Source organism: Phalacrocorax carbo, chromosome 1 (assembly GCF_963921805.1).
Source record: "Phalacrocorax carbo chromosome 1, bPhaCar2.1, whole genome shotgun sequence".
Classification (NCBI taxonomy): domain Eukaryota; kingdom Metazoa; phylum Chordata; class Aves; order Suliformes; family Phalacrocoracidae; genus Phalacrocorax; species Phalacrocorax carbo.
In genome coordinates, this window is record NC_087513.1 from 141,725,247 (window position 1) to 141,745,792 (window position 20,546).

General features: G+C 40.1%; 1 protein-coding gene across 1 annotated transcript in view; it reads right to left on the minus strand.

Moving 5' to 3' along the window:
* Positions 1–2,014: 2,014 nt before the first annotated feature.
* Positions 2,015–20,546, minus strand: part of LOC104053324 (CD99 antigen) — a 33,122-nt gene continuing 14,590 nt past the window's right edge. The window contains exons 2-10 of the mRNA XM_064437556.1: positions 12,212–12,247; positions 11,802–11,849; positions 10,395–10,436; positions 10,214–10,255; positions 8,650–8,721; positions 7,302–7,343; positions 6,665–6,775; positions 5,910–5,966; positions 2,015–3,904 (exon numbers count right to left, since the gene is read on the minus strand). Of these exons, the coding sequence (XP_064293626.1) occupies positions 3,879–3,904; positions 5,910–5,966; positions 6,665–6,775; positions 7,302–7,343; positions 8,650–8,721; positions 10,214–10,255; positions 10,395–10,436; positions 11,802–11,849; positions 12,212–12,247 (476 nt within the window). The 3' untranslated portion in view covers positions 2,015–3,878. The remainder of the gene's footprint in view (positions 3,905–5,909; positions 5,967–6,664; positions 6,776–7,301; positions 7,344–8,649; positions 8,722–10,213; positions 10,256–10,394; positions 10,437–11,801; positions 11,850–12,211; positions 12,248–20,546) is intronic.

Sequence of the window (20,546 nt, forward strand, 5' to 3'; positions counted from 1 at the left end):
GTGAGACAAGCTAAAAGAGAAGAAGAGGGCAGTCACAGCTGACCGCAGTTACAGCCCCATCCTTCCTGTGGGCAGAGGTTAGCCATTGCGCTCTCTGGCACGGCGACCTGCTGTATGAGTCTATCGGAGATGAAAGAACCAAATTATACACTAGAACTACTGGGGAATCCACTAATATCCTACAGCATTCATCTTTTGTCATAAAAACGGAAGCATTTTAATTAAAATATTGAAACATCTGGTAATATTAGACATTAATGTAAATATAAGCCAAATACACAAGTGAATCACTGATAGAATTTGTTGGCAATGGAAGAATAAAATGACTACATGCTAGCTAAAAATTCAATGGTTTTTCATAAGCAGATGGAGGAACATGCATTTTAGTATTTTATCCTTGTGGTTCTTAAAGTACTCCAAATGCAGGGGTTTGAAAAAAAACTGTATTTTTTCTCCATTCAAGTCTTTTTCCTATTCCTAATCACCTCTCCGCTTTCTTTCAAATGTGTCTTTTACATCTGTGTAACAGAAAACAGCAAAAAGAAAATAATCTTTTCAGTTTGGGAAAAAGGTCAAGGTTTGTTTCATAACCTTGTCAAGTGAAAAACACACCGCTTAGATAGTGGCTTAAAACAATTAGCAAGAAAAATACCGAAATGCACAACTGGGAGTGTAATTCAGCCCAAAGTACACTGAAAGCTGAGTGCAACAGAAAGAATTTTCCTCAGCATTCAAAATTTGGCACAGGTATTGAAATGAGCATGAATAGGAGCTACAGTAAAAATCTGCCAAATTTTATGCTTAAGAACTGCCTGCTTTCATTTCCACAGCCCAGTGGATTTGTTCGGATAAGTTTAGATAAGCATTTGAAATGGACATTGCGTTTGAAAACCGTCAAAACATTTTTCAAGCAGTCCTTTTCACTGAGAGTTAGGATGAATTAAACTGCCACCTCAGCTCCCTTGTAGAAGCTAAAGTGATACGGTATCCTAGAAAAAGACCCTGCTTTGCTTTTTTCCTCCTATAGCTGAAGGTAACTCCTCCTCCTCAAAGGAGGTAGGCTAGAGAAAAAAATGGAACCGAGGAGGGTGTGCCACGGGAATACTGCAGAGCTCTCCGTTGCCATCCATTTAAACTCAATTCAGTGGTGAAGGTGCCTCACCAGGAGTGAACTTGCAGTTTGGGCCTGGAAAGGACAGGAATTTTTCATCCCACTGCAGAGTCTGATCAAAACCTTTACGGAAACTAGAATGTTAATTCCCAGATTGGGACCTGAATGTCACCAACAGCCCATAAGACCACAGTGGGCAGCAGCTGATCCGTGGGAGATGACCATAAAGATATTTTAGTAGGATGATGAATAACTGTTAATTGATCATGATTCTTGACCCAATGAATGTAAGAACTAATGAATTAGGATATTTAGTAAAGCAATGCAAGAGCAGTTGAGCCAGGAAGGCACAAGATCAAAGTCTCAAGGGGTAGAGAGACAAATAGTAACGTAGCGATTAATACCCTGGTAACTGAAAAATAAGTGAACAGATTTATCCACAGATAAGTAACAGAAACCCATAAATTGCCAGTTTCTTGCCCACTGCAAAAGAACAGCCTGAAATTTCAAGCCTTCTCTTTAGCCTGGCTTCCTAGGTGGCAGCAGCCAGTCTTTCTTCCTTCTCAACACACACATGGTTAAGTTTGCCCGTACTAAGCCTTCTATCGCTGTGCATATTTTCAGTAGATTCTGTGTTACCAAATTCAAAAGCCAAAAGCCGTGCCTGTCCTTCACAGAGACAGATGTCTTCTCTGCACTTTGCACTGGTAAGTGCCTTGTGAAAGCAGCTCACAGCTTCGTTGCTACTGGCCAACATCCTCCTAAAATGATTAAAATGTCTGTAAGAAATAAACCTGACTTGCTGATGGAGCAGGAAGACAAACTCCCTTTGAAGACTGCTTTGCTGGTAGACCAACAAAATTTTGTATTTCTAATGCTACTAAGAAGGAAAATATACAAACATTTCCTTTTTTTTTTTTTTTATTTATTTCTAGAAAAATCACAATGTTGGTAGGAGGTTTCAATAAGTAATTTTTAGGCTTGCAAAAGCTGAAGAAGGATTCAAGAGTCTGGTTAGCTCGTTTGAGCTTCCCCTGCCATTCTATCCGTTACAAACACTGGCTTATTTCTGTTTTCTCTACACTTGGCATTGATATGAGATACCTGTTTATTCAAGCCGGTAAGCAGTACATTTCATTTCTGTGCATTTACATAGATCAAATGTTTGTATAAAAATCAATTTTCCACCCTCAAACACACTTAGAGGTTTTAGTACTTTTATACTAAAAGCCGAAGTGGGGCAAAAAGAGGTTTACAAATTAATTCCATAACAAAATACTAAAATCTATGTAAAGCTTTGTTGCAAGCTAAGAAACATGTACAAGAAATTCTTAAATGAATTATCCTTGGCATACATTCATATCTGAATGCACAGATATATTTACATGTTTAATATCCAGATTCATAATGACTTCTAAGACGTTCCATGAAATGTCATCTTTCGGTAGAACTTTGCCAGGTGGCTGAAGCACATTAGTAAGACAGACTGTAAAATTGCATGTAAATTGGAAACAATTAGAATGAAAGCCAACAGGACTGGTCAGACTATCCCTTCCAGACAGAACTAGTTATTATTCCAGACTTAGTCCTTTAACTTATGAGTTATGAGTTGCACAGTTTTCCATGTTTCCACAGATCCTTGAAACCTTCCTGTGGCTTTCAAGAGCCACAGCAAAGCTGACAAGTGCTTTCAGTTGAGGATGCAATCATGGGCCCTCATCCTGATGGCAATCCTTCACAAGTCGAAAAGCATTCTTCACACATACGTTATTTATACTGTTCAATGGATGCTTGTGGAGTGAGGCTGGCTTGTTCTCATCAGTCTTGCTGTTACGTACTTTTGAATTGTAGTACTGTTTCTGCCTTTTAAATGCGTATGATAAGCCTTCCAAATTCAAAGTATCACATTATTTTCTGTGAAGTTTTCGCTTATGGAAGTCTGAAGATGTTAATCCCCACTCCCCACTATTTCATCCACAACTGTTCAGACACCTGCCAAATATCAATCACATCAGATGTACAAAATCCGGTTACGGTTCTGATTTGCTAATCAGGCTTTTCCACATCTGACCAGCTCAGCACTTGTTAAGCAGAAAAAGCCAGAAAGGATGAAGGGTCTGTGTGCACTAGTTTGGGTGTTCTGAATCTGTACCAGACAGATGCAACAAAAAAAATATGCAAAAACATAACTCCGAATTTTTGTCTCTTGGATGCGCAAGAACAAGTATCTCTTCCCTGGTGGCTGACCCAGGCAGCTACGCAGATTGTATCAGCAGCACCCCCCACACACACAGTGAGCCATGTGCTTTCAGGTGCCCACACCGTATAGCAAGTTGGTTGGTTGGTAAGCTCACTGCATACAGGATATTAAAACAATGATTGCACTGCCTGAAAGCAATGATGTAACAAAACATTAATCGCTTATTGCTTTTGGAGAGGTAAGGAAAAGTCAAACATACTGAATGCACTTGAGACACACCCATTTGTCACAGGAGTACAGGAAAGAATGTAAAGGCACGACATACTTCTACACTCCTGTCATTAAGGCCACATCTTGGTGTGCAACAATGCTTCACAGGGCTAACCATACAGGAGTACTCAGGTCTAAGTCACACTGCCAGAGGTGTTTCATACAGCAACTGTTTTCTCATGCAACTTCAGACTCTGCTTTTTTATTATGCTTTTTTGTTTCCTTTATTTTTTTCAGGCAGAATGCACGTTCTCTATTCAGTTTCAATAGCCAGTTCTTCATCACGTTGTCTTCAATTTAGTTCTCCAGAAGTGTGCGCTGAACTAAGAAGTGAAAAAGAACTCAAGATTAGTACGCTAAGTTAGTATACATTTTAAGTTATATATTACTATATAACCATAGATGTGGACAGCAGACTTTTTCAGTAGGCATTTGAAACTGTGGAATAAATTCAGGCAAGCAGAGGCCTGATTCTGTGTAGCCAGTACCCTGCATACCAAGGGTATATTACATACCAGATTTCTCACTCAAATAACCACATCCTACTAGATCTGTGTAGCTATCTACACTTGCAGTATAACCCAGCATGCAGTTTCAGACTTGCAGTTTTGTGGATGCAAAAATGAAATGGAGTACAGTCTGCATAGCTGATGGAAAAAGTGGGTTATTGAAAGAAAGTGCTAGCCTAGGTTATCCACTTTTTCAGGAAGTCAAAGCTAAGTCTACATAAAATTTTAAAAACGCAAACCTGTTCTCTCATGCCACCTGACCTGCCTGAATGCAAGACTGCTTCTAACTAGAAGCTATGTAGGTACCTCAACACTGTATTACCAAAAGCAGAGCTAATGTCTGCTGACTCCGAGAACTTAAATCAGGATTAGCACCATGTTGACCATGGTGCCCAGTTTCTTGGCTCAAAATATGCTCATGCTTGCCTGCAAAATATAACAGAGGTATGAAATTTGGGATGTATAGGCAGGAGTAATCACTTATGATAATATCCCACGTTTGACTTTATCAGTTAAAATAAAGGATGCATCATTTGATGCATTTCACACCTGAGTTCTGGTGAATCTTGGCCAAAATTTTAGCATATCCTGACTCCAACTCATATGTTAACTGCCTTTGGTAGAGGTCTTTGGACAAGACTGCTTGCTTCACTAATGCATAGCTGAATTGAGGACACATGCCTATCTCCAGTCCTGACTTCAACGGCCAGTCACAAGAAAATGCTTTCTCCCTGAGAGGTTTTATTTAACAGATTAAAGAGAAAACCTCTATAAAAAGGATCATGAGCCAGATGGAAGCTTTTAGCAAACTGATGAAATACCTGAAAGAAATAAGGTATAAAAATTCTTTTGTTACATTATAAAAAAAAAAAAACAAACCAAAAAAAAACCTAGTTCTGTGGGGTTTAGATTAAGCTTACAGAAGAATATGTTGCAAATTTATACTGCTTTGAGATTTTAATATTCAGTGTCTCAAAGACACTCAACAAACTTAAGCATGAGGGTGTACGGCTTCTTCCTTTGTTGACCAGTCACAAGGGCTAGAAGGCCAAGTATTCACCTATACTGTTTCCTCCAGATCTATCAATGGCTTTCCTAGAAATAATCACCTGTTCCATCAGCCAAGTGCCCTAGCAACCGTACTTGGAAGGGTGAGGTTGTTAGGGTTTTTGTTGCTTTAACAGAGATCCTTCCGCAGCTGTCACCATTGTAGAAAGATTTGTTATTTGATGATTCTTTCATACAAGAATCATTCTCTGTACACGACAGAGAATGTTCTAGTTACAACAACACGCTAGTAAGTTCAGTCCTCCTTGCCTTCAGTGTAGTTTAATCTCTGCCCAAACACTATTAACATTTTTAATATGGATTCTGGCAGGGTTCTGTATGGGTTTACAATCAAAAAAGAGATCAGATTCTGATCACACATAACATATGCTAATGAAACACCTGTCAGCTACTTGCAGTTATAAATCACACTAAAGGATCAGGCTTGTGTTTTCCTAACTGTCTTTAATAAGACTTTTGCAGAAATAATTCAGTTCTTTACTTCCTCTAAGCTCCTGTATTTCAAGGTCTCCTCAAGGCAATAAACCAATCTGTTCAAAGAATAAAAAAAACCAGAGAAGAGTGGCCATTATCAGAACTGAAGTCTTGATTCAGTTCTAAGTTAGTTGTCATGGTAGTTACAAACTTTTTTTAAAAAAAAAAACAAACAAAACAGTGCAAGTAATTTTCTCCACTAAGTTAGATGTCTATAAAGTGCATCTAATAGGATCCCCACCAAAAGGTTGAACTTCCATCTAGATCCTTCTCTTACCAGGTGGCTCAGATTGTGCTCCCCGATGGCTGTCCATATTCACATTCTCTTCATCTGCTGGGAAATAAAGGCATTTAGCATTCGAATTCTTTTATCCTCAAAGTTGTTGATTAATAGAGATAATTTGAGAGCAGAAACAGCATGGAAGAAACTGGGCTACTGAGAGTAGTTGAGTTTCACTTGTGTTGCCTGCATGTTAATGTTGATGTGCATGATGGATGTTACTTAGTTTCCAACCTTCCCAAATTACAAAATAGCAGTGCCTGGCTGAACAGGTGCTCTATCATCTCCCTTCATCAACCACTCAGAAAGACTAGAAAGGGCAAAAACAAAGCTTCTGCCCCACCTATCACCCACAGTACACCCCAAGTTCTCTGATCCAAGTTATATCTTGTTTAAATGGAAAGGATGTAGATAGCACGCAATAGACAACTTCAGAAGAAAGAATCATTTGGGGATGAACATCCAGGTAGTTGTCAGAAACCTAATATGTAGGCAAGTATCTTGTAAAGACACAAAGGCAAGATGATTTACAAAATTAGAAATGACAAGGCATTTTCCAGCATGAAAACAGTCTCTAATTCAGTTCAGACACCCTGTCTTAGATGACTAGTAAGAGAAGTTACTCCCTGTGAACACAAATTCACTGTGCTATTGAAAGTACCTTATGCATAAGATTAATTTCTAGCCCCCATATAAATACAAAAACACATCTCTTTAGGCACCAGAAAACAAAACTAATTTAGAATTCTTACCGCTTTGTTTGAAACAGAGTTTCTTCTTCTGGTAAGCAATGAAACTAGATACTGCTCCAATTACAGTAGCAACCACAGCACTTACAATTCCAGCTATTGCTCCCTGAGAAGCTGAAAAAAGAGGTTTGCATATATTTTCAGATTTGAAAGCAATGTCAAACTTGTATTCTCTTGTAAACCCTGTGAATTCTTCCAATAAAACAATAAACTGAAATTATTACATGAAACTGTAGTAATCGACTCTTTCTGTTTTTGTGAATAATGAAAAGTGAATCCTCTAATTTTATAACCATTGATTTGTTAGCAATACCTATTGTTAAACAACTTAAGCATGCCTGTTGTAAGTTCCACTGCTTAAAAGCAGCTATCCTTTCATAGCCAAATCTAAGCGGTACGCATGCAGTGACTGCACCAGCACCTCTGAGACCTTAACACTTTTGCATCATTTGCCACATAGAGATTTTAAAGAATTATGAAAGCAGAGCTTGAAAGTAAAATTCCAGATTCCACAAAAATTATTAAGCTGAAACCCACTACCAGCAGTGGCCATTCTAGCAGAATATTAGCAATACAGAAAAACCCGGAAAATAAGCGTCAGGCATGCAAACACCATCATACACTAAAGTTCTGCACTTACCCTCAGTGTCTTCATTATTATTTGGACTTGGGCCCTTTCGTTCTGTAAAAATTAAGAAAAAAGGTTTAGATTTTACATGTCTAAAGAACAGTCATATCATAATTGACAACCTTTTTGTCAGTTAATCATGCAAAAATATGAGCCATCTAATACATCCATACTGCTAAGGTCTCTGGCACTAAAACATTCTATTTTCAAAGCACAGCTCATGGTGATGCCAACTTCAGCCTTGGGAGCTTGGTACTTCTACAAAATGAGCACAGCACACGTGAAATCTGGTTTAATCAGCTTGCCCACCACCACAGAATACTCAGTGGAGAGAAACAGCATACAATTTCAGAGTAGCATTCAACTGTATTTCCACGGAAACAACTATCTTTTCCTAAATTCCCAGCTGCATTTACTAAATGTTTTTGCAATTCTTTTAACAAATGAGACAGAAGTTTCAGACACAGATGGGCAATATGCAACTTCCACCACTGAAGCAGGAACCTGTGCAGATGAAAACACCACACAAGTCTCAACAGATGCTTCTTGCTCCTGCCAATTTTCAAGTTACTGCCCCAAATGAACCTTGGAAGGTGAAAGATTCCAAAAAAATTAGCTTCAGTAATCTCTGTCTGGGACAACTCTCTGACGAAGTCAGTAACCAGCAGCACGTCTCAACGTCACATCAAGATACTTAACCTGACTCTGATCTGGAAATAATAAAGTTGCAGTAATGCACACAGGGACAACTAACCCTATCCTAATGATGACCATTACCACAGCTTGGTCCCAGTGACCACCTCTGTACTGAGCTGTGCCGTAACAATGAGGCATGGCAGGTTAGTCAAAACAAGCTTGGTTTTTATACTACTCAGAGAAGATATAACCTACATCACTTGGAAGTCTAAGGATCAATTCATCCTGTGGGATGGAAGAAATCTTTGAGAGCACAAGGTGGATCCTCTTCTGGCCTACCCCTGGGCTTCCCAACCACAAGAATTAAAAGAAACTGAGAATATCACAGAAGGTCTGAAAATAACACCTGAATGCCTTTAAGAACTGTATTCGTGGTGAATTTTGAAATAAGTACCACATTCACATCCCAGTTTTAAAACCCATCTTTCTTAGCATAACAGTGAAAGTCATTGAAGATTCCTAGACCAGTTTTACCTCTTCATTATCTGGGTTTTTTTGGCACAGATGGAACACATTCCTTTTGAACTGGAAGGTATGCTCTCAAGTTTCAGATACCAGAACCAATAGTGTTACAAGTTAGACCATGTTAACCAGCTTGTAAGCAAGCTTTTATCAAATCCTACATATTGATAGGATCAATATGAAACACAATCCACTATCTTACCATTGCTGCCACTACCACCGCCTCCTCCTTTTGGTAAACTGCCATCTAATAGATCCGAATCATCAAGGTTGCCTACAAAAAAGTAAAAATAATGTTACCTTACATGTTTTAAGTTCAGTGAAAAGACACCTCAAGGCACATAATGACATGGAAGTTTTCTCTAGGTAGTTCAGCTGAGTTTGTGGTGGTTTTAGGCTCAGCGTCATAATCTCAACACGTTCACGCTTCAAAAGCCATACCAATCTCAAGTCCCTTCAGCTCAGCACTATACAGTTTGATAGCACCACTGTTGCCTCTGGACTTCCTGAACAACTGCAAGAAGTCAGTGTCCAAGAGCAGGTAGTACTGCATGAGTCATAGGCTAAGCAAGCGAAAAGCCCTGTAAGATACTTAAGTGAAACAGCCCAAGTCTCATTATCCTGTTAAAGCAGAGAAAGGACATGGGCAGGAAAGGACCCTTCCTTTTCAAGGCTGCACCCGTGAACGTTTCTTTAGAACTGGGCTTCTAAGTTACAACCAATCTTTTGAACCTTTACAACACAGTAGCTAGAGATTAAAAAAAAAACAGCAAAACAAACCCCAAGAGTTCTACATGCCACACTCCACTGGCTGCTGTATTTGCCTGACAACAGGAAGATACAAATGTCATTCCCTCCTCTGTTTATTGCAGGATATTGAACCAGTCCCTCTCCATTTCCACTGGACCCTACCTCACGGGGCCTGAGTTCTCCTCCTTCCCTCTGCTACCAAATGAATCTTTAGTTTATGCAAAGCAAATTTGTTTCAAGCAGCAAAACTAAATGCATTGCATCAGAGGATGTTTTAGTTGGGTGGCAAAAGCACTGCATGCAAGACCTGAATTCAAATATCTGCTGCAAATCAGGCAGGAGAAGGAACAAGAACCAGAGCTTGCATTTCAGGTAAGGACTCTTTACCACCATATTCCTGGGTAATAGCATCATCACAGCTGCATCCATCTGAAACTGTTTTGTTCTGATTTAGAGAAGACCTCTACAGTGCATTAAGCAGGGAATGACATGTATTTTAAGCCTACCTTTCAAACACAAAAGAACTGTATTTCTTAACTGGGGCCTTTAAAAGAAAAACTAAAAAAACCCCAAACAAACCAACCTTTAACTTTGAACTTTACCTTTAATTTAGATGCTTTAAGAATACAGTTCACAGGCTTTTTTACTACTGACTTTCTAGGACGACTAGCAGGGATTCAGTCTGTAAAGATGAAAGGACTCAATCCAATACACAGGTGCTCCACCACAGGCAGCTAAGAACAGCACTGCCCCAAGCACACACACTCTGTCCCATCCTTCCTCCTCCACATCTCATCCCACTTTTAAGTGAAAGGAAAGTGACTCAACAGGTTTGTTATGGAATTTCAAGACTGCTGCAAAGCTTATTTGCACGACATTTTTTCCTCAGTCCTCAGTGTTTACCCAGTGCAACATCTGACATACATAGCAGCCAGTTAACATGGTGCAATTATTGTAAGTTTAACTGAGATAGTAAAACCATGTCACAATTCAGGAACTTGTCCTAGAAGCCTTACCAGTGTCTTTAGGTTGCGCAGGTGGACCTGGCTTGGGGTTATCTACACACACGAGAGAGATTTAGGAAGAAAAAGGTTAAAAGATCAAAAGCAGTCTATAATACAGTCACTTTGAAAGGGACTGGGAAAGATTAACAAATACTTTTCTACTGTTCAGAAATTCCTGTTAGGTCAGTCTTACCAGTGTCTCTGGGTTTTGCAGGTGGACCTGGCTTGGGGTCATCTGCAGACAAGAATAAAGTGGCCAAAGTTACTTGTGTGAAGAATAAGAGATCTTAGTGATTATCTGTGTACTGTTTGCTCACAGTCTTTGTTGCCTACATCAAATCAATATACCAACAGAAGTTTTCTAAAACTGTGTTTTCAGCAACAGCTGAACCAGTCCAGTGGCCCATTTCTTCCATGTGCTACTTCTTGATTTTGCATGGTGTTGTCTCCTCCCAGCTCTAGTACAAGTCAGATCAGTTCTCCTTAGGTTCTCGGTATATTCAAAGTAAAGAGACAGGCACCTCCAGAGCACAGTTCTAAGACCCCAACTTAGGCTTGCCATCCTATAAAGGCTACTCTCTCTTCACTTACCTGAACCATCTGATTCATTCAGCCTACTGTTTCTCAATTAGCCAACTTTGATTTCAAAAATGTCAGTAGTTGGAAACAGACTGCTTTAAGAGAGACAAAACTTCAAAGGGCTAAATCAAACAGAGCAGCAAACAGCGCTACAGTCCTACAGCTGTATCTCCTGTGTTAGGAAAGCCGTCTATACTGCAACAGGTCTAGTGATGGTTCTCAAAAAGCTACTGTGCATTATCTCCCTAACTGGAGGCACCTTTTACTGGCCAAGTGAAAACAATACAGCAGTTTCTGCTGCTGCCCGCATTGCAGAGCTGAAGAGCATTAGAAAGAATACCTTCCCTCATATTATTTCAAACAGATTAGTATTTCCTTGTGCTACTATAATTACTTCCTGGAAAGGAAGAGATTACTTCAGATTTATAAACTACTTCCATAAGTAATAGTTTATAGAATTAGTGCCATCTAGCGAAGACACAGCAATGAATCAAGTAGGGCTTGGCTACGAAATGAGTGAAATACACCCAGTTTTTGTGATCTAGACCCTTAAAAATGAAGGTAAATAAACATAATTAGACTGCAATTATTTTTATGTGCCGTCTGTTACCTTAATCAACTCCGTGAACTGGTTTTAGACTATTTTCACACAAAATGCACCTCACAATATATTCACTAAGAATGTAAAGGCCCATGGAAAACCACCACAGAGTTACTGGGCATTCTCTGCCAAACTACACGTGGCTTTTGGTGATCATGGTACATACAAAGGGCCAGCTCAAGGTAACCAAGCTCAAAACATGCAGACTGAAAGCCAACAGAAAAGATTCTCACAGGGTCTTTAAGCTTGTGAAATCACAAAGTAAATTTGTGACCAAAATGCTGTTAGGGAACTGCCATCTTTTATAGAAATATCACAACTTTGTGTGCCACTAAATTGAAAAATTCAGGCTCTCAAATTAGTATGTACAGCTACACTTGACTTCACAGTAAAAGGCATTACTACAGAATTAGATCTCACCAGAATCCGATGATGCTGGCTTCTGAGATGGAACAGGCTCATTTGTAGCTTATGTCAGGAACGGTTAGGAAAAAAAAAAGTTTAAATACTATTTAATACACTGTTCAGAAGATACATGAAGGACAAATGTAAGCCTATGTATATACAATGAAAAGAACAAGATCAAGTCTAATCGGCAAGACATTTTCCCCTTGAGAGGAATCCCTGAGTGTTCCCAAAGACGAATTTCAGTTCTATGCATTTAACATTTTGACATACCCATAGCTGAATTGTTCCACTGAGGTTACACAAACTGTGTGGGGAAGGTGTCGTGCTCAGTCATGCGGTGATACTCAGAATCAAACAAGTCAAAAGAACAGCCACTATTTTCCCGCCTACCTCCCCAAAATTTGCAAGAGTGTAATAATTACCAAGTGCATCTTCTAAGCTGAAGTCGTCAACATTGCCTGTAGAAGATGAAAGCAACAGTAAGAACACTATTTTTTCTCACTCAAACCCAATATTTATTACAGCCATAAACATGTCTTTGATCTATCTTGAGGTGTGTTCTCTGCTTCCTGCATCAGACTAGAATATTTTAAGTCAGGGCTGAAGACATTCTTCTCTATTTCTCCAGACCACCATCCACACAGCTCTTTGGAAAAAAAAGGAACAGCACAAAAAATTGTCTCTACAGAAAGGATCTGGAGGGCCAGAACATATATTGCTACAGTCAATATAATGCACTTAGTCTGTTATTCTTGCCAATGCTATTGCATGCTTTCTTAGTGCCATCCACAGAATATTCTTTCCCAGCCTTCTTTCCAATGAACCACAAAATGAGCAGGGGTACAGCTCCAATCACGAGAATTTACAAGATTCAAGTGTGAAGAAAAGCCTTGGAGCACAAAAGCCGATATGAAAGTTATATGAACAAGTGATGGATTTAATACCTTGGCATTAAAAATTAATTTTCATGGGTTTATAGGACTTATCTTTTCCCCTAAGAGTGGTTAACAGGATAAAGGTGGTTAAGTTATTAGCACAGATGATCTTGACCAGTCTCCTGAACTTCCTAAAAGACAGCGAAATGCAGCTGTCACCATTCTGGGCTCTCCACTGTGGGTAGCTTAAGCTTCATTGTCAGCCCTTAGGAAAAGAACATTCTACCTTGCTGTATTAGGTCAGTTACTAGAGCTACTGCTGCTTACCCAGCCAACTGCAAACACACGAACTCAATATATTCATGATACAAACTGGTTTCACAGCAGAATATAGTACTGTGATCTCAGCAGCAGAGGCTTGTAAGACAAATGGACAGCTATAACAACTGCTTGGAATATTTCTGATACTTCAGTGAAAGTAGGAAGATGAACTAGGAAAAAGAAAAAGCTATGAAAGCAGATACCAGCTATTCAAGAAAAAGACATCCAAATATACTGCTCCAGCCCCAAAGAAGCTGGAAGACTTTTTCTACCTCCTGAGTATCAAGCCAGCCAGAGCTGAACTTAATTCCAGCCAGAGCTACCTTAATTCAGAAGATACATACATAAAGCATTGATGTGCCTGGCTTTTCCTCTAAGAATGTAGCTACGGAAAAGGGATCAGAACTGGCTACTCCAAAGTCTGAAGAGAGGAATGAAGAACAAACATCAAAAATCAAACCGCACAGAATGTTCTTTCTGCTTACATGACAGGCCAAGTTAAGTCAAGGAGAACTCATGAGTCTAGCACCAGGAATGACGGATGCTCATATAATTGGTGACATCTTTCATCTCAACTGAGGTCAAAATTTATATCTCTTTTCCTTCTCGAATACCTGCATTAATAATGCAATTTTTTTTCCCCCAGAGAAGAAATGAGACTAAGATACATTTTTTTTTAATATGGAAGCAAGGAATGACAACTGGAATAAAAAAAATCAAAGGCAAGCTTACAGTTTCCTGAAAACATCCTTCAAGCTAGTCTTCAGTGTGGCCAGCTGAACTGCTACAGCAGAAACTGAAATCTGAAGTATAAGCAGCGATTCCATACAGTAAAATCTGAACTGAGTACCACCTTGCTCACAGCCAAGTAGGGAGGCAGCACTGCCTGGTCAGTAACAGACCGCTTCATGGAAACAGAGGCAATTCATGTCTTTATTGTGGTGCACGAGCAAAATGCATTTAGAACCTCCTGGATAGTCTTTAGGCATAGATCTTGGATAGAAAGCAAGAAGATATTATACCTGGTGTTCCTCACTCCAGGTGGAGACCATAAACTCTTTTATATACTTAGCTCATGAAAAACTGTTTCACAGAATGCAAAATATTTGCAAGTTGTTTATCTGAAGCCTATATCATCTTGCAATACAATCTTAAAAATGTCAGTAAAATGAGCAGTTGCTAAGACCCAAATCTCAGTTAACTCTGACGTCACCCCTTTGTTTAGACTGCATCAAGAAACCCCCATGTTAACAGGCAAGAAAGGTCAAAACACTCAAGAGAAAATTAAACAGGTATTTTCATAGCTGTTCCTCAAACTTGAATTCCAGTTGGTTTGTTTTGTGCAGTACATACACCTCCCAGGCTACAGTCCTCCTAGGAGGAATGCCTAAGAGAGGACCTGACCAGGAATTTGCTAGCCTAACTCTCAGAAGGCTGGCAGAAGGATCTGTTGAAGATGCACGCCCCTCAAAACACTCTACCGGAGTAGCAACCAGAGGATAGACCACCACTATCTGTTAACACCATCTCTCTCAAGGTTAAAGATATATCAAAGAATGTTACATTGGTGGGGGTACTTCAACAGCAGTACTTCTTTTTAGAAGGACTGCCAGAGGGAAAAACAAGCACATATACTCAACATTAAGCTTTGGTGCAGCTGAAGTTGTACCTGGAGCAGAAAAGAGGTTATTTGAAGTTTCATGCTGCTACCATGAAACTTAGTCCAAGAACTCTGAATGCTTCCAGCTGCAGTAGTTTCCCTCAAGAGGAGGAAACCACTTTAAAAGAGTGTGCAATCTGTGACATTGCTATTTTAAGAGATTGTTTTCACACATAATCTTCATGGAGAAATAATTGAGGATGAGACTGCTGACTGCCAATCTCACGTAAGACAAGCAATAAACAAATTTCAGAGTTAATAAAAGAAAAATATCATTCTATATTGACTGGAATTATTCCATATTCTGCAATGACAATTCTGTTTTCCAAGCATGGTGCACAATGTCAGGCTCTTCAAACACATTACTTTATCTCAATAATGGTAGTAGAAAATGTCAAAACCTAGCTTATGAAACTCATTACCATCATACGCACTCTGCAGTGCTGGAAGTCTCCTTTCCCAGCAAAGACTGGTTGTTCCTCCACTGTTCATGACAAACCTTCATATGTCTTTAAAGCACTTTCTCACATTCTCATTCGTTTTTACTATGGGTGGGTCCAGCTGAACAAGAAGTTCAATTACTTAGCTTGAAATGAGAGGCTCAGAACTAGGGGTTCAGCTGGTTCCAGGTAAGAAACAATCAGACAACAGAGATAAAGCTACAGAACTAGAATAAAGGTAGTAGCAGGATCCAAGAAGAAAAAGTCAGCTATAATATGCTGCACTCCCTAGAGGTTTAAGGATCTACCAGTATAACAGAGCTTCTGAGCATTTTCTTAGTCCAAGCAAGGATAATTGCAAATAAAGCAGATATTATATTGTGTATAAAGCACAACACAGCAGGTATTTCTAGCTCATTTGGGCACAAGCAGATTCAAGAACATTTCAGAATTGCCTACACTACTTTCCTTCCACATCCGTAGCTCAAATACCAGGATCTTAAGAGACAGATCTTCAGCAGGCTGTGCCCAGTAACATGCATAGTTTTTGTCAGATGGGGGAAAACCAGCAGGTAAACCAAAAGAGCAAACAAGCTTTTGAAAAGCTGATGAGCTACAGGGTATTCAAGACAGCCAAGTAACTATGCAAATAGGTGTCCTCTGCAAAGACCCATCACTGCCCTCAGACACTTATTGCTATGGTATTAGTCATATTTACATTCCACTGCAGAAGCCAACATGAGCTTTGGAAAGTTCCTCTGTTAGTCACGTGTATGTCGACACACCAAGAAATGAGACTTGTGATGAATCACCACAAACATAACTTTCTGACTTGAGCAACAGAATTTTGTTTTTCTAAAAATACTGGCGCTCTTGTCCTTCCCTGCCTCCCCACCGCAGCACCCTGCACATCACAGGGTGCCACAGAGCCTGCATGCTGCAGCTGGTCCTCCAGTTGTAGGCCTATGGACTAGGTGAGAGTGGTCAGCTTGCCCCGTCCCACCGCTGGACGTTACCTGCCGAGTAACTTACAATCACAGAATACCTTGAGTTGGAAGGGACCCATAAGGATCATCGAGCCCAACTCCCTGCTCCTCGCAGGACTACCTAACACTAAACCATATGACTAAGAGCATTGCCCAGATGCTCCTTGAACTCTGACAGGCTTGGTGCTGTGACCACTTCCCTGAGGAGCCTGTGCCAGTGACAGATCACTCTCTCAGTGAAGAACCTTTCCCTAATGTCCAATCTGAACTTCCCCTGAGGCAGCCTCATTCCATTTCCTTGTGTCCTATAGCTGGTCACCCAAGAGAGGAGATCAGCACCTCCCTCTCTGCTGCCCCACTTGAGGAAGCTGTGGGCTACGGTGAGGTCACTGCTCAGCCTTCTCCTCTCCAAGCTGAACAAACCAAGTGACCAGCTGCTCCTCATAAGTCTTGCCCTCAAGGCCTTTCACCATCTTGGTTGCCCACCTCTGAACACACTCTAATAGTTTCATCGAATCCTTTAGGTTGGAAAAGACCCTTAAGATCATTGAGTCCAACCATTTGATGCCCTTTTATTGACGTGCCCAAAACTGCACACAGTACTTGAGGTGGTGACACCATAAGTCGGCAAATATAAGAACGCTCTAAAACTCAATTTGTAGTTTTAGAAAACAAGCATTCTTTATTGCGGCACCGGGTGCACAGGGGATTGCTCCACCTAGTGTGTGCACCAAGTTCTCTACTACAGGGATTATATGCAATCAAAACATACATATTCATTAATTTTCTAGGAAATAATTACCGTATTAATACTATTCGTGTGACTTATTAACATATGCAAATGACCTTAATGCATGTGCATTCATGTTCCTTAGTGGTCTTCCAGGGTCCTCTGGTGGTCATCGATAGTCATCCTCACCATGTCTACTGGTTGAACTCAGTCTCTGGGCATGCTCAGTTCATTTTTGGCTTACTTGTACAATTCTTACTGACACAAAACTAACTTATTCTAGTACACTTCCCTTATTTATTCTATTCAAGGATACAGTGTCTCCAGGCTCCCTTCTATCTAATTACATATAGCAAATTCTAAGACTATCTTATTCGTAAAGTATTCCAACTATTTCAATCTTAGCAATGTTGCTCCAATTAGATGGGGCTGTATGTTCTTTGGAAGCCATATCAGTGGGGCCACACCAGTGCAGAGTAGGGTGGGGCAATCACCTCCTTCAACTGGCTCGCTGAGCTGTGCTGTGCTTGATGCACCCCAGGACATGGCTGGCCCTTTTGGCTGCCAGGGCATACTGTTGGCTCATGTTCAACTTGCCATCAACCCAAACCCCCAGGTCTCTTTCTGGCTCTCCAGCCTTTTGTCCCCCAGTTTGTACATATTACCAGGATTATCCCTTCCCAGGTGCAGAATCTAGCACTTGCTCTTGTTAAATTTCATATGGTTGGTGATTGCCCAGCTTGGGTCTGCCCTGCTGCCTAGCCACTCTTTCACTGAAACTGCAAAAATCTTGAGCTCAGGGAGGCCTCTCACCTCTGCAGAGTTTACACGAGGTTTGGCAGCCCTCTTGGGGGATGAGAATGCTGCCAAAAAGCAGGTTCTCCAACTTCCAGGAGGAAAACTGGATTTTATAATCCCATGTCTTGTACTCCTTCCCCTTGGGGGACTGAAAATAGGACAAGCAGAAATATTCAACATCTAACCATAAGAGAAGCTACAGAAAATACAGAAAGGCCAACGCATTGAAACTTGTTCATGAAACAGTCTAAATAATAGAGCAATGCCGTCACATCCCTTACAATTGCTTTTTAAGCTTACCAGCACTTGATTCCAATCCAGGCTTTGCCACGCCAGTATTAGTTACCTACAATAAAAGACTTCTACTGCTCACTTCACATTCTGACACTTATTTTCCAATATGTCCAAGAGGAACATTTTAACCACAAAAAGCCTGGGAGAAAGGTGACTTGGTTATCCATACCTTGCTGTAAGAACTGCCTTTCTAGAGTTTTAAACTGAGAACCTGGAACATGGAAACCACTCACTATGGGTGGAGGAATGTACTGAAAACTGTACTCCTCCTCTCAGCCAGGGCAGAGGTTTGCAGGCAAGATCCCTCTGCGTCAGGCAACGCAGATGGGATGTTTACTCCCACTGCCAAGCAGCAGTTTATAATTAGCCCTGCCTGGAGTCTCATGAAATTAAATCCCACACAGTTGTTTTCAAACCCTGTTCTTCCTATAAGCACCCACTTATCAATGCTGCTTTTCAAGTTTAGTTTCTCTGCAGAGCAAGAGAAAACAAAAAGCTTTGCATAAAGTTCTGTTCAGAAGAATGAAGCCCCTTCCTTCCTAAAATAAATATGGTCCTAACACAAATATCGACTGTAAATCAGCCAAAAAAACACAGATAATTTTTTACATCTGGGGAATGTCTGCTTTCTGCACATCTGGAGCATTCACTAACGTATCTGATGGGAATAGTGTCAGCTAAGCCTCCACTGCAACCAATAAAAAGATTTATTTCCTCTTCAAAAATATGCATAAGACTACCATAATAAATACCATATTTATTTTTCACACTGATCCAAAAGCTACTTCTCTGAAAAATTATTTATTTGCACCAATCTTGAAAATACAGTACTAGAAAAAATTAGGCTGTTATGTGGCCTAATCTTTTCCTGATCTGACTGCTAGAAAATAGCTTTTAGACTCATCTGTGATTTATTTTAAAATTTTAATTACTAAGTATTCCTTCCACCCAAAAAATGGCAATTTAATATTTTATATAAACACAGAAAAATGCCTACATGGTCACATTTTTTACACAAAACTATTTACTTAAATAACTGTAGTCATGTGAAGGCTTTTTAACAGAACACAGTAAAACAAGCCATTTACTGGAGAACAAAACCCCATATTTTGATGCACAGTTCGGGGAATTCTGCCTGTCTAAAAGTCTCCCATGCACTGGGCAACTTTTGTTGCCCCTTCGAGTGGTAGAAAGTAGGAAAATACAATGGGGCTCTAAACATTAGCTACAAGCAGAGTTTTCTGGGGTGGCTTTCATGTAGGAATAAGAGGACGGAATGAATAGATCTAAATCAGCAGAAAGCATACAGAAGAACCGAGTCAACCATGAAGCTAGAGAATTAACACAATGGCAACAGTGCTGCCAAATGCTGAGCTGCTTATCCAGAAATGACAACACATATGAGAGAACTACGCGATAGTTACAAAAGGTCTGAGAACACCTGAGTCCCTTCAATCAAGTAGTGAAGATAAAAGCAAATATTTGGCATCTTAACCGCAACCTGCTCAGTGACAAGTTGTATACCACAGTCTGGTTGTTTTCTTACAGTTTGTAATTCTGCATGTCCACAGCTGATGTGGCCACTTTCCCTCCAAGCAATGGTCTGGATGCTTGGTGATTCTATTCTGCTTACAACCCTCGCTAGCAAATGAACATCAAATATCAAATGGCAGAGCCACAGGTCCCAGATCTCCTCCTTAAGCTTAAAAGAGCTTCCAAGGCACTGTCACTAACAGCAGCTTGGAAAGAGCTCAAGTCTTTTCAATGGTTCGGAGAAAGTTGTTTGTTGCAGAGAGTACCTCTCCCACATATTCAAAATAATATTCAAAACCCAGCTGACCTGGGCAACCTGCAGTGGCTGACCCTGCTGGAGCAGGTGGTGGGACTGGAAGGTCTCCAGAGGTGTGCTCCAGCCTCAGCACCTTGTGATTCTGTGACCTGGGCCAGTACTAGTCACTGGACTAAATTCCTTGTGCTACAAAACTCATATAACTGCAGATAAAGTAAATCACTCCGTCCCTCTGCAATTCTTCTTACAGATGCGAACTGAAGTACATTGCTCTGTCTCATGAAGTTTCTAAGCAGAAACCTAAGCAATATTAACAAAGGCTGTTAGTAGAACATTTGGGTGACAGAAGCATAGCACTTGCATCAAGAAAAGCGAAGTTTAGGGGCACTTGGATAGGAAGCCGGAACAGAGAAAAAGGGTTTTGCAAAAAGTGTGGTTTTTTTCTGAATCAAAAAGTATGGGAAAATTTTGAAATATGGGGTGCTTTAATAAAGGTGCTGAATCCAGATAGCAACAAATAAAAAGATATCAAAGATATTTATTTGATATTCAGTCATTTCTTCTTATCTGTAACTTCAGGATGGCTTGACCATGCTTCAAGACTGCAAATGTCATATACTATGCTTATTGCTATTTCATCTAAGTACTTGACCTTACCAAACATAAATGCATTACTAAAATAAATGTTTTAATAAAGTATTTTCTAAAAAGCAAATGCTAAGTTTTCTCTCATGCAAATTCAGGGACTAAGGCAAAATACAACCAGCAAACAGAAGCACGGTCTTGTCTGCATTCAAGTGCAGCATACTCTTGACGAAGGCTGCAGGTGTTCAATTAAATATTGCCTACCCTTACATTATTTAA